Here is a 12,310-nt window from a genome sequence, read left to right on the forward strand (position 1 = left end):
GCCCTTTCTAACTCTGTGAAGAATTGGGTTGGAATTTTGATGGGGATTGCATTGAATCTGTAGATTGCTTTTGGCAGGATGGCCATTTTGACTATGTTAGTCCTGCCAATCCATGAGCATGGGAGATCTTTCCATCTTCTGAGATCTTCTTCAATTTCTTTCTTTAGGGATTTGAAGTTCTTGGTATTCATATTTTTAATAGTAGCTTAACTAGCTTGAACTTTTGTGACATGATTCATTGAAAACATTACCTGAGTCCTATGAAGGTCATTATGGTATTATCTTTCTATAATACTTTTTCTTTTTTGAAAAATACCCTTGCCATAAGCTAAAGTCAGATCCTTGTGTTGCTTTGTAAAAAGTCCAAACAGATCCAGTTCTGAGATTAGGAAGAGCCTTTTCGAGTGTCTTCTCTGTGCTCCTGGTGTAAAGGAGAGACTGACGCCCAGAGAGACATACTTACTATTCAGGGGTCAGGCAGGTCTGACGATGCTGAGAGGCCTCCACAGGTATCAGGCTATGGAGTAAAGCACTAAGAGGTGAGCATAAAAACTTGGGTTGACTTCATCAACCCACGTCAGACCCCAGGGAGTCTGATGCCAGGTGATTTATTGCCAACAAATTTAAACACAGTATAATTTGGGGGAAAAAATGTTTTCTGGTGTAATATAATCTCCCAGTGCACAAGGCAATGTAATTCCATTGAAACTCAACTCAGGACACATGTCATTTCTTCCAAGAAGATGGGTTCTAGAGAGATGCTACTGTACTAGCTAAGGGCCTAAGGAAGGATCTGGTCTGGTTTCGGTCATATAGATAGTGGAGGACTATTAGTTACCTCTGGTTCTAGTTATGGGAGCTTGGGCGAGTCTGTGGGTATGCAGATAATGTAAGAGTCGATTAGACTAAACATTTTACATATGCATTCCTTTGAGAGGACAATCCTGCATGCTTTGTGTTCCTGGATTCACTGGAGATTTGTGGGTCCAAGGACCTCTGTGTTCCCAAAAGCTGCCTCCCTGGGTCTGATCACTCCATGTCTGAAGTCTTACATAACAGAGTCGTTGTTACTTTTTTTCACAAGTAACACTTACAGTTCATTCTGGCTGAGCATGTTTGTGCCTGCCTATGTAATCCCAGCACTCAGGAGGCAGAGCAGAAAGAGCTGAGTTTAAGGTCACACTGAATTACTTAACAGGGTCCTGTCTCAAAAAGACAAAGTTTGGGCAGTATGACACTTTGTCTTCATACAAAGGTTTGGGCTCAGTCCCTAGCACCACAGAGAAAATAAAATAAAAATAATAAAATTCATTTTATTTTAATTTTTAAAATATTGTTCCCTAAGAGAATTACACATCAACTATTTTATATGCCATATTCTTCAATTACATTCTCAGAAGAAATTAATTTATACCAAAGTTGTTGAAACTGATGTTCTTATTTAATATTTTAGTAGTTGAAATTTAGATCTGCTCAGTCATGTTAGCTGAGGTTTAAGTGTTTAGAGAGAACTCATATAACCTTAAAATACATTAGTACAAGTTGAAAAGAAATCTTCAAGACTACTAAATTAGCAATCTTAGTTTTATTAGAAGCATAAAATGTAAACATGGAAACAAATTAATGACTTTGCAAGTATTTCTAAAAATGTAGTCTCAAGGCACTCCTGAAGTGTGTGACCACCATTCACTAAACTCAGTTGGACGGTGAGTTTGGTGTCTTTTGACTAGAGAGTTAGGAGGTTTTATGAATTCCCCCCTTTTTTGAGACCTTTATTATTGTGACTTATAGTAAAGAGAAAAGGAACACAAAGCACTGAGATCTGCTTCCTTTATGATTGTTTTTAAGACCCGTGGTTTCTTTTCTTTTCTTTTTTTTCCCTACTCTTCCAAACATAGAAAACTCTGCTCTCTGAAACAAGCTCCCCGTCTTCCAAGTCTCCCTCGCTTTCGTCAAAGCAGCAGCAGCAGCCAAGCGCCAGCTCCATCTTGGAAAGTTTGTTCCGTTCTTTTGCTCCTGGCATGTCAACCTTCAGAGTGCTCTACAACTTGGAAGTAAGAAACACCATTTCCTTCCATTTTATTTGGCTGATACCAGAAACAAGTGACAGGTTTTATTATGGGACTGATCTACCAGAAAATTGATGCAGAAAAAAAAAAAAAGTGAAACTTTTTTCGCCTTTGAAAATTCTTAATTTTTTTCCCATTTATACCTCTATACATTGTTTACTCACAAACTAGCATCTAGGTAAAAGAATTAGGAAATCCTGTCACACATCTCCTGGCCTTCCTCTGTAAGCTTTGTACGTCTATAATATGAATTAGCTTTAGCTTTCTTGATTAAATACATTGTAATATTTCTTTAAATTGTGGTTTGTTGCCTTTAACAGATTTATGAAGAATTTGTCAGAAAGCATACTAGCATTACTATTTCAAGTTCTAAGAAGTCTATTAAATGAATTAGAGCAATTATTATCTTCTATTATTTTATCTTTTATTTAGTCATTCAGGGTTTTATAATAAATCTATAGACAGAAGTAGCTTCAACCATAATTTATTGCTTATAATTGTGGAGACTGGCCGATCCCAAATCAAACCATCGGCTAACTTAGTGTCTGATGAGAACCTGTTCCTGGTTCATAGACACTGTGCTCTCACTGGGTCCTCACTTTGTAGACAAAGAGTGAGAAAGCTCTCTGAAGTCCCTTAGAGCACCAGTCCTCCTCGTGCCCCATCTTCCTCAGGTCCTAGTCATTTCCCATAGCCCCAGCACCCTGTAATATACTAGGAATTAACGTTTCAAAGGGTGAATTTGGGGGCATACAAACATTTGGTCAAATGCAGCTACCTCATTAAAAGTAGCTTTAAATGAATATATTTAATTCACCGAACACTACTTGTTTCCTGTGTACAAATTATTACAGTAGTTAAAAAGACAAAGTAGTGGCCTCCAGGTTTTTAAGTAAGATACATGGGATGTTGGGTACTTAATCAGGAAAGCAGAGCGTAAACCCAGGGGAAAGTGTCTGGGCGCAAACATTTCTGCTCGTAGATCAAACCCTCTGATCACGGTGTTTATAGAAGATAAAGCCTTGAATGAATTGGCTTTATCCTAGAGAGATATGTTCACATCAGTAACTAAGCAGCCTTAGTGTGTCATAATGCCTAAATGGATACCTTTATCCTGATTAGTATGTGTTTTGAGTGGATTTTGAGCATAACAGATGCATAATTAGTAAGGGGAGGCATGCATTTTCCCTGAAGTGTACTCATTTAGTCTAATTTGGAGTCTGTTCCATTTGTTGCTTATATGTACAGAGTATGATGATATTACATATTAACCGTAGAGTATTCATTGTTCTGAAAGGACAGGTTAGTTTAAGAGAGGAACATATTTAATAAATTATTTTAAAATTAAATATGCCCTTAAATAACATGAACATTTGAAAATAAGTATAATATTCCAAAACAAAATTGTCTGGAAGTTTTTGGCCTACTTACATTTTTCATCTTGTGATTTGTACTGGATTTATTGCTTTTGAGTAGATGTTTCTGGAAAGCTAAGGTGTAGTTTATCATCTGTATTTAAGAGCACCTAGCAAAGCAAGACTGTGCTGGCAGTGGGGTGTAGCTCATCACAGTCTCCCCAAAGTGCATTGTCTTAGAACCAAAGCACTGATTATAAACACCTCCAGTGTCATTCTAGGACTGTAAAGTAACTGAATTCCTTCGATAGATCTCTTTTGCTTCAGATGTACAAAATATGTGGGAAACCTCTCTTGCAAAAGTACTTGTTTTTGCTAGTTCTTGATAATCATCATTTTCTTCAGCTTTGCTCAGTAGTTCACACTGCTCAGCACTAATACCATACATACCTGTCTCTTGATTTTCACTAAATTGTTGCTGAGTATGGGGGGTGTGCATGTCAGTGACTAACTGCACAGGAAGGACAGCAGAGCAGAGGACTCCCCTTCTCTAAGCTGTGCTAATTTATTCTCTGAAACTGGGGACCCCTTCCCAAAGACAAGAGGGTCTCTCATAAAAACAATCAAATGCATAGGCTCGTAATGCTCATAGGTTCATAGAGGTAGAGTTTTTAGAATAGAGAAGTATGTTGAGTTCAAACTATCTAGTGTAGTGTAGTGTATGAGATTTTTAAATCATAACAACTAAATGAGCCATTGTTTCCCAGACACTTGTCTGTGCTGCTGCTCACTGAGTGCCTTAACATTGTCTTTTGCTTCTGCTCCATCTGGTACATGCAGTCACTATCCTCCTTTAGCTGATAAGGAAAAGGAGGCCCTGGGAAAATTACATGTGTGTGGTCTCTCAGCTCAAAGCTGATAACATAAGAACATGACTAGTTAACTGAGTTGCTGCTAAATTGTGATTTCTGTGATATACCTCCACCCACCACAACATTCAGTCAAGCTTTACTTTAGGATCAGCTCTGCAGTCTCAGAAGGGCAGAGACATTCGAATGAGACCCACCTCACCTACAAAGCGAGTGAGTGTGCCTAGGGCAGAGCATGTGTCCAGTGAGTAGGTGCTGTGCTCTTTAGGGACTTCAGCTAGTGCTTTTTGGTTTTGAGCTGTTTATAAAACTCTGGCCTGTGTATATTTAAAGAACATATTTTGCATATTACATGAATTTGTTATCTAAGCTTGAAGGTATTTCATGAAAACATTTGGTTCAGAACTGGGAAAAGAAATCCTAATTAGGCGCGTATGGACACATGTGATTGTCTTTACTGAGGGAAGGAGATCGGCCATCATAATCTTCTGGGGACTAGGAGGTGGTGGCAGCAGAGGAATCCACCCTGAGCTGTGTCAGTAGGAGTGCGCAGTACAGAAAATGTCAGAGTGACTAACTTGGCTGCTTTTCTTCCAGGTCCTAAGCTCCAAACTCATGCCCACAGCTGACGACGACATGGCAAGAAGCTGCGCAAAGTCCTTCTGTGAGAACTTCCTCAAAGCTGGAGGCTTGAGGTTTGTGAGTTGCAAACCCCATCCTGGTCATATTGGTTTATTTCTCCCATATAAGCCTTGCTTATTCCTCCAGTGAACTGGTGAGGCATTATGAGGTTAGAGCAGATAGGAACGGCGCCTTGATGTCTTAGGGTGTTTCTATTCATTTCTTAACTTTTCATTACTTGGGAAAACTTAGTGAAGAATGTCTTTCCCCTCTGCGAGGGAGGGAGATTTTCAAGAAAAGTAAAGTTGAAGTGGCCACCTCTCTTTCTTGAGTCGTCCACGAGTTTGTGTCCTGTATTGCAGCAACATTGATGCTACTGAAGTGGAGTTGATTAGGTGGAACCTTTCTCTTCAGAAGCTTGTGCTAAAGTGGAGAGTAACAGCTTGTTAGCCTGAAAGCTGTCGGTGGCATCCGGCCACGGCTGAGGGAGGGAAACGCTGGAGTGAGAAGCTGGAAGATGCTTCACAAAAGCGATCTGCGAGCTGGGGGTGAGACTGAGTAGACTGTCCCTTAGGTCAGCAAGCAGAGAGAGTGCTGTAATCCAAGGGGAGGCAGGGTGAGGACAAGCGTGACCGTGCACTGCTTGTCTCCTGTCTACTCAGGTAGATTAGGTCAAAGTGAAGAAAAGTCCTCATGCAGGCAGGCAGGAAGGGAGACCAGCTTGAAGTTTGAGCAAAAGATGGTTCATAGAAGTCCTGTGTGGAAAAATAGCATAGAAGAGAATCTAGGCAGGGACCTTGAAGATACAGAGGGGGAAATGAAAGCTAAAAGAATTCCCAAGCAGCAGGTGGTTAGATGCCTCAGTGGCTAAGAGTCCTGACAGAGGACCAGGGTGTGGTTTCCAGTACCCACATGGCAGCTAACAACCACTTCTAACTACAGTTCCACAGAATCCAACACCATCTTCAGATTTCTGCAGGATCTTACATGTGCACACACACACACATACACATAACATAAAATTAATATTAAAAAATATTTCCCGGGCTGGTGGGATGGCTCAGTGGGTAAGAGCACCCGACTGCTCTTCCGAAGGTCCAGAGTTCAAATCCCAGCAACCACATGGTGGCTCACAACCATCCGTAACAAGATCTGACTCCCTCTTCTGGAGTGTCTGAAGTCAGCTACAGTATACTTAAATATAATAAATAAATAAATCTTTAAAAAAAAAAATATTTCCCAAGCATTGTGGAAGTTCTGGTGTGCTCAAGAAATGTCTTGTGCTTGTCCCCTTCTTCCTGCATCCCCACCCCACCCTGCAGGCTGCCTTCCTGCCTCATTTCTCCACCCCTACCTCTTCTTTCCTTGAGACAGGGACTTATTCTGTAGGCCAGGCTAGCCTGGAATTAACTTTCTGATTCAGGCAGGCCCGCAGTGATTATGTTAATTCTATAGCTTTGACTTCAGCCATCACATCCATTTTTCATTCTGCATTTTAGAAATGTTCTTCTTTAAACACTCATTTCAGTTACCCAGTAGTTTGCATGTTACAGCATTGTTCTTGAACTTACTGTGTGCATTTGTAGCTTATATGTTATGCTTTATTTTAAGCAGTGGGGACAGAGAGCAGTGAGTAAAGTAGACAAAATGTATGTCCCCATAAAGCCTGCTGTCTCCTAGAGGGGACTAAGGGTAGGCCAGTAAGGAAAGGTTCCTGCTAGAAGGGTCAAGCGCTCTAGAAAGACACAGAAGAGGAAACTGAGGAGTAAGCTTGTGGTTCTTAGTGGGAGCTGAGAAACGGTCCACTTGGTGAGGACTTGAAAACTGGGAAGGAGCAAAGCTTGGAGAGCAGCTACTTATCCACTCTGTGTGAGGAGCTGCCTGGAACCTGGGTGGGACACCAGAGGCCAGAGTGCTCAAAGCCAGTGACTTCCGCCCTGTAGAATGTGGCACTCTGTGACCCTCGGGATCAGGATGTGTAGCACCTCAGTCTGCTCTGCATGCTCTGCCTGTTCTGTTCACGCAGGGCGCTGATGAACAGCTTTGTGCAGATGAGTACCATGATCTGGTTTATGGTAAAAGAGTCACTCTGGTTGACCTTCCAAGAATAGATTTCTAAGATAGGTAGACACTTGGTAACTGATCATTTATCGAACATTGCATTTAGTTTTCTATTTTAAAGAAATTGAAGTCTTTAATATTCTATCTTTATTCTTTCTTTGCAGTTTGGTTGTAAATGTCATGCAGAGAGATTCCATCCCATCAGAAGTAGACTATGAAACAAGGCAGGGTGTTTATTCTATCTGTCTACAACTTGCAAGGTATGAAGATGTAGTGCATTATTTTCTCAAGGCAATATTTTACTTTTCTTCTCAATTTTTATCATTCTTAAAAGAGTATGAAATAACTTTGAATATGCATTGCCTTCTCTGTTTAAGGTTTTTACTTGTTGGACAGACAATGCCAACGTCACTAGATGAAGACCTCACCAAAGACGGCATAGAAGCACTCTCTTCCCGACCATTCCGAAATGTCAGCCGGCAGACAAGCAGACAGATGTCCCTGTGTGGGACCCCAGAGAAGTCATCCTACAGACAGTTGTCAGTGTCAGACAGGTCTTCCATTAGAGTTGAGGAAATCATTCCTGCTGCTCGAGTTGCAATACAAGTAAGTAGTTGGTGAACTCAGCAAGTACCAAGTACCTCCTGCTTGGAGAGGGAGCTGGGAATATAGAACAGCCCCAGTGTGAACGCTGCTTTTAAGCAGTGTAGCGTGAGCAGGAAGGAGACTGACTACAAGTCCAGAAACCATGTGATCAGGGTGAAAGTAGCAAGTGTAAAACTACAGAAACACAGCCTTCCGTGGTCTCAGCAGTAGGGGTAAAGTCATTCACCTGTGCTGTTGTGTGTGTTTAAGCCACGAGGTCCTAAAGACTAAATGGCGAACAGAATGAGGGAGTTGGAGGGGAGATTTGTTCAAGTAAAAAGAGCAAAACCGGAGCTCACATGCTGAGTGACAGGACGGACGTGAAGCTGAAGTATCCTGCACAGGAGGGGACGTGGCAAGAAAACAATGATTGGGTAAAAGCAGAGCATGGGATTAGGGACTACAGGTCCTGAGGAGCATATGTGAGGCTGGTGTGAGAAGGGCAGTCCTTCCTGATCTAAGGGGGGAGGGTTGTACCCCGAGGCCACAGTCAGAGAAGCCAGCACGCCTTTCTCACAGTACCCTTTCCATGCCTCCTCAGACTATGGAAGCAAGTGATTTCACCGCCACTGTGGCTTGTTTCATGAGACTGTCATGGGCTGCAGCTGCCGGAAGGCTTGACCTTGTCGGAAGTAGCCAGCCAATTAAAGAAAGTAATTCTCTGTTTCCTGCTGGAATTAGAAGCAGACTCAGCAGTTCAGGTACTGATCAAAAATGGGACAGTGCTTTTACGTAAACACAGGACAGTATGTTTTCCTATGGCTTTTTGGTCCTCATTAGTATGTGTGTGCACCTGTATACGTATGCATACATATGTACATGTGTATGTGTGTGTGTGTGTGTGTGTGTAATTATAACAATAATAATTAAAGAGGACGAGGCCATAAATTTGAGAGGGAGTGGGGGAGGGGTTGGATGGGAGGTAGAGGTGACATAAATATAGTGCCCATGTAGCAAAATCTCCAAAACAAAAAGGACAGTAATAGAGCATTGGGCAAGAATTAGCTGTAAGAATAATCCATGTGCAGATTTGTCAGATTATAAAATGAAACTTTTCCTCTTGCTTTTGAACATGATTTAAAAATTCATGAGTCTTGACACCTTATTTAAGAGAAAGGGCATTTATTAGCACATGGGATAAGTGCAGATGTCAAGTCCTTCCATCTTTAGCTTTGCTGAGTGTAAAGGTGTTACAGCTATACTTTGTGGCTGAAACATAAATTTCCCATAAGTCTAGCATGGTAAACAGTTCTTTTCTTGGTTTGGCATAGCTCTGTACCCCATTTCCAGAGAGAGAGAGAGAGAGAGAGACAGAGAGAGAGACAGAGAGAGAGAGAAAGGTGGAGGAGCGCCATGCATAGCATGTGTGTGAGCTAGAGACCAACATAAGATTATTTTTGTTCTCTTTCTGGTTTGACGTGAGAGGAGCTGTTTTGAGAGAGGGTCTCTCAAGGACATAGAAATCACCCATCAGGCTGGGCTGACTCAGCAAGCCCTAGGAATGTGCCTGTCTCCATCTCCCCAGTGCTGGAGTTGCAGGGGTGCCCATGGGCTCTGGGTACTGAGTTCAGGTTCCTATAGTTAGCATACTAAGCGTCTTACCAAGTGAACTACCTACCCTTCTAGTCCTGTTAACTTATTTTCTGTTGGGCCTTTTCATGTAGCTTTATTTCTTAGCTTTATTAGTTCTTCCTGTTCTATATGTTTATAAATACATCAGTAGTAAAAGGTTTTTCTAGTTTAGCTTGGTTTAGGTTTTTTGAGATAGGGTCTCGCTATTGTCTTGGCTGGCCAGGTGCTTGCTATGTAGACTCAGGTGACATCAAACTGTCTACCCTGCTTCTCCATTGCTGGGATTGAAGGTGTGTGCCACTACACCCAGCGTAATAATATTATTTAATTATGACAGAATATACAGAAATGTTAAGTAAGTTATATTTTTAGTATTCGTGTGTCCATGTAGTCCATTGAGATCATCTTATAAGATACAAGGCATTCTCCCACCTGAAAGGAGCTTTGTCATGTGAAAACATTCTGTTTAAGATAAAGCAGCTGGTACACATCAAACGGAGATGACATCTTCTGTTCCCTGGCAGTGCTTTGTTGCAGTATTTACTATTGCACAAGGACTGTGGGTCTTACACTACAATACTCCATGCTCCTAGGAGCAGCCTTACTAAACTTGTGTTCCCTGCTTTCAGGAAGCAATTGCAGCTCTAGCAGTGAAGGAGAGCCAGCAGCCCTGCATGCTGGGATCTGCGTCCGGCAGCAGTCTGTGTCCACCAAAGATGCCCTGATTGCTGGGGAGGCTTTGTCTCTTCTTGTTACGTGCCTGCAGCTTCGGAGTCAGCAGCTGGGTAGGAGGCAGCTTATTAGTAATTCATTTCTTTCAGAGAAAAGCCAGGTTTCTGTTAAAAGCTGGCATTGCTTTATAAAAAGCTCCTTTTGATGAGAGAAGGAATAGAGGGCGTGAGGATGTAGAACAGGAGAAAATAGTGCTAGAGTGGTTAATTCTGAAGGAACGTTTGAGTGTTTGCTGAGCCTTTTGTGTACATACACATCTGTGTCCACACATACAATTCTACATTAGGTGCCATGTCTGCTCTATTGGAGATAATTGTAACTAAGGAATTTGAAGCACCCAGGTTACTAGTTTATACTAAGTAAATTATGTCACAATTATAGATTGCTAAGTCTGGCTCTATAATCTTTGCTAATGACTTCTAGTGGGTGGAGATGCTGGGCCTTAGTTCCTCAGTATCTATGCTCTGTCTTCTCTTTTTCTTGGTGACTCCATCCAGTTTCATGGCTTAAATCCACGTGACACTGCTACCCTCCATGTTAGTGTGAGTCTTCAGTCTGGACACCCTCCTAATCACCGTTCTTGAGATATCTCAAATCTAACCTGATCTTGCCCATAGCACTCAGACGTTCTAACAGTTTATGAGCAGAGCAGTTCCAGCTTCCTGCATTCTCTGCCTAAGAACTTTGAGCGTAACCTCCTTCAGTTTCTGGATTCCACCTGTTTGTACCCCCTTTGTGCATGGTTAGTACTTCCACACTGCCTCCACCTCTTAATTGGATTGTACCAATCAATGCTGACCTAATTTCTCTCCTTACTCCTGTGCTTCCAGTTTATTCTTCCTCAGGCATGTTCCTTCTTCAGAACTCCCATGCTTCTCTGCTTATCCACAGTAAAAACCAACTCTTTACTAAGTCCCCAAACCCAGCACAATCCAATATACCAGTGGATCTGTTTCTCCCACCTTCTAGTTTCTCCCTCGCTTGCTGGCCTCTTGGCTATTTCCTCAATACATAAGATATGTTACTGCCACAGGTCCTTTACACTAGCTGTTCCCTCTTTCCTCTTAATGCTCTTTCCTCAAGTCTTTGCACACATAACACCCTGGTTAGACTTTCCCTGACCATCTTCCCCAAAGCCTAAGCCTTCGCCGTGCCCTCACACAACCCAAACCCTTCCCTCACTTTTCAGCATCATTTGTTTCCCTAACCGTCGGTACAATACACTCACTTTTTATGGTATTGCCATCGTCCCCTCTCCTCCAACTGCGCTGAGCTCCACTAAGCCAGAGACTTGTTCGTTGCATTCCCTGCTGGATCTCCAGCCCCCAAACACTTTGTAATGTGCAGGAAACACTCAGGAAACAGTCAGAAGCAAAGTAACTTCAGTACTGGGCATTGTACTAATTGTACTAATTGTACTAATTGTCTAGTTTTAGCTGTGGTTACTGATTTCAGTCTACCACAGATAAAGATTTGATGGACATGATATGCTTTCTATATTATCCAAACTAACTGTATATGTCAGAAGTTAAAATTATCAAGATAAACATAGAAATTAGACATTTATAGTTCCAACTTATAATTAATTAAAGTAATAACTGCACAAATTTTCTGAGAACAAATGAATTTGAAGATGTTTTATGTGGGAAGTTTAAAATCATTATGAAATAGCTTTTTAAATGTGTACCATACTCATAATTTAATTTTCCTGAAATTGTTTGAGACATTTTTAGATTGAGAAAATATAACTTCTCCAAGTTTTGATTTCATCATGTATGACCTTAGTGTAAGGTGTATCCTATAGTTGGTGGCACTGTAGTTTATAGAGAGAAGACTTGCTCATTCTGTAACTGGCACACACAGGGCAGTGGTGCTGAGATGTTCCACGAGGCACACTCAGTTCCCAGGGACTAGTGGACAGTCACAGAGACCATTGTAGACAATCCTGGGGTCTACCTCTATGGAGAAAGGGGAAATTTTTCTGCTTAAATTTGGTCTTAAGAAATTACTTAGGAATGCTGTCGTTTTGTGAGCGCATCACCTGATTCTTTCCTTCTATCCTTCATTCCCCTTGTTTTCCTTAGCATCTTTCTACAGCTTGCCATGTGTTGCCGATTTTATCATCGATATTCTGCTCGGATCACCAAGTGCTGAGGTAAGGATTTCTATTACTTAGCGAAAGACCTTTTGGTCTTGTTATGGGCTTTCATAAAGGCCTACAGCATTTCGGGAAGTACAGAAGGAATGGCTGGCTACAGACCACCACCCTTGAGGAAAAGTGACCATTCAGACTGCACTCTCTGCCTTCTCTCCCCCCCCACATTCCAACAAAAACTTCAGCACTGGTTTTAGAACTGATTGATGTTTGAATTTTGTTGATAACCAA

The 12,310-nt window shown here is 41.6% G+C and overlaps 1 protein-coding gene across 1 annotated transcript in view; it reads left to right on the top strand.

Annotated features, from left to right (window-relative positions):
• Usp24 (ubiquitin specific peptidase 24) overlaps positions 1–12,310 on the top strand; it is a 135,647-nt gene that overhangs the window by 74,796 nt on the left and 48,541 nt on the right. The window contains exons 31-37 of the mRNA XM_021201285.2: positions 1,899–2,054; positions 4,891–4,988; positions 7,140–7,235; positions 7,353–7,581; positions 8,162–8,321; positions 9,822–9,977; positions 12,009–12,079. Of these exons, the coding sequence (XP_021056944.1) occupies positions 1,899–2,054; positions 4,891–4,988; positions 7,140–7,235; positions 7,353–7,581; positions 8,162–8,321; positions 9,822–9,977; positions 12,009–12,079 (966 nt within the window). The remainder of the gene's footprint in view (positions 1–1,898; positions 2,055–4,890; positions 4,989–7,139; positions 7,236–7,352; positions 7,582–8,161; positions 8,322–9,821; positions 9,978–12,008; positions 12,080–12,310) is intronic.

Source organism: Mus pahari, chromosome 6 (genome assembly GCF_900095145.1).
Source record: "Mus pahari chromosome 6, PAHARI_EIJ_v1.1, whole genome shotgun sequence".
Taxonomy (NCBI): domain Eukaryota; kingdom Metazoa; phylum Chordata; class Mammalia; order Rodentia; family Muridae; genus Mus; species Mus pahari.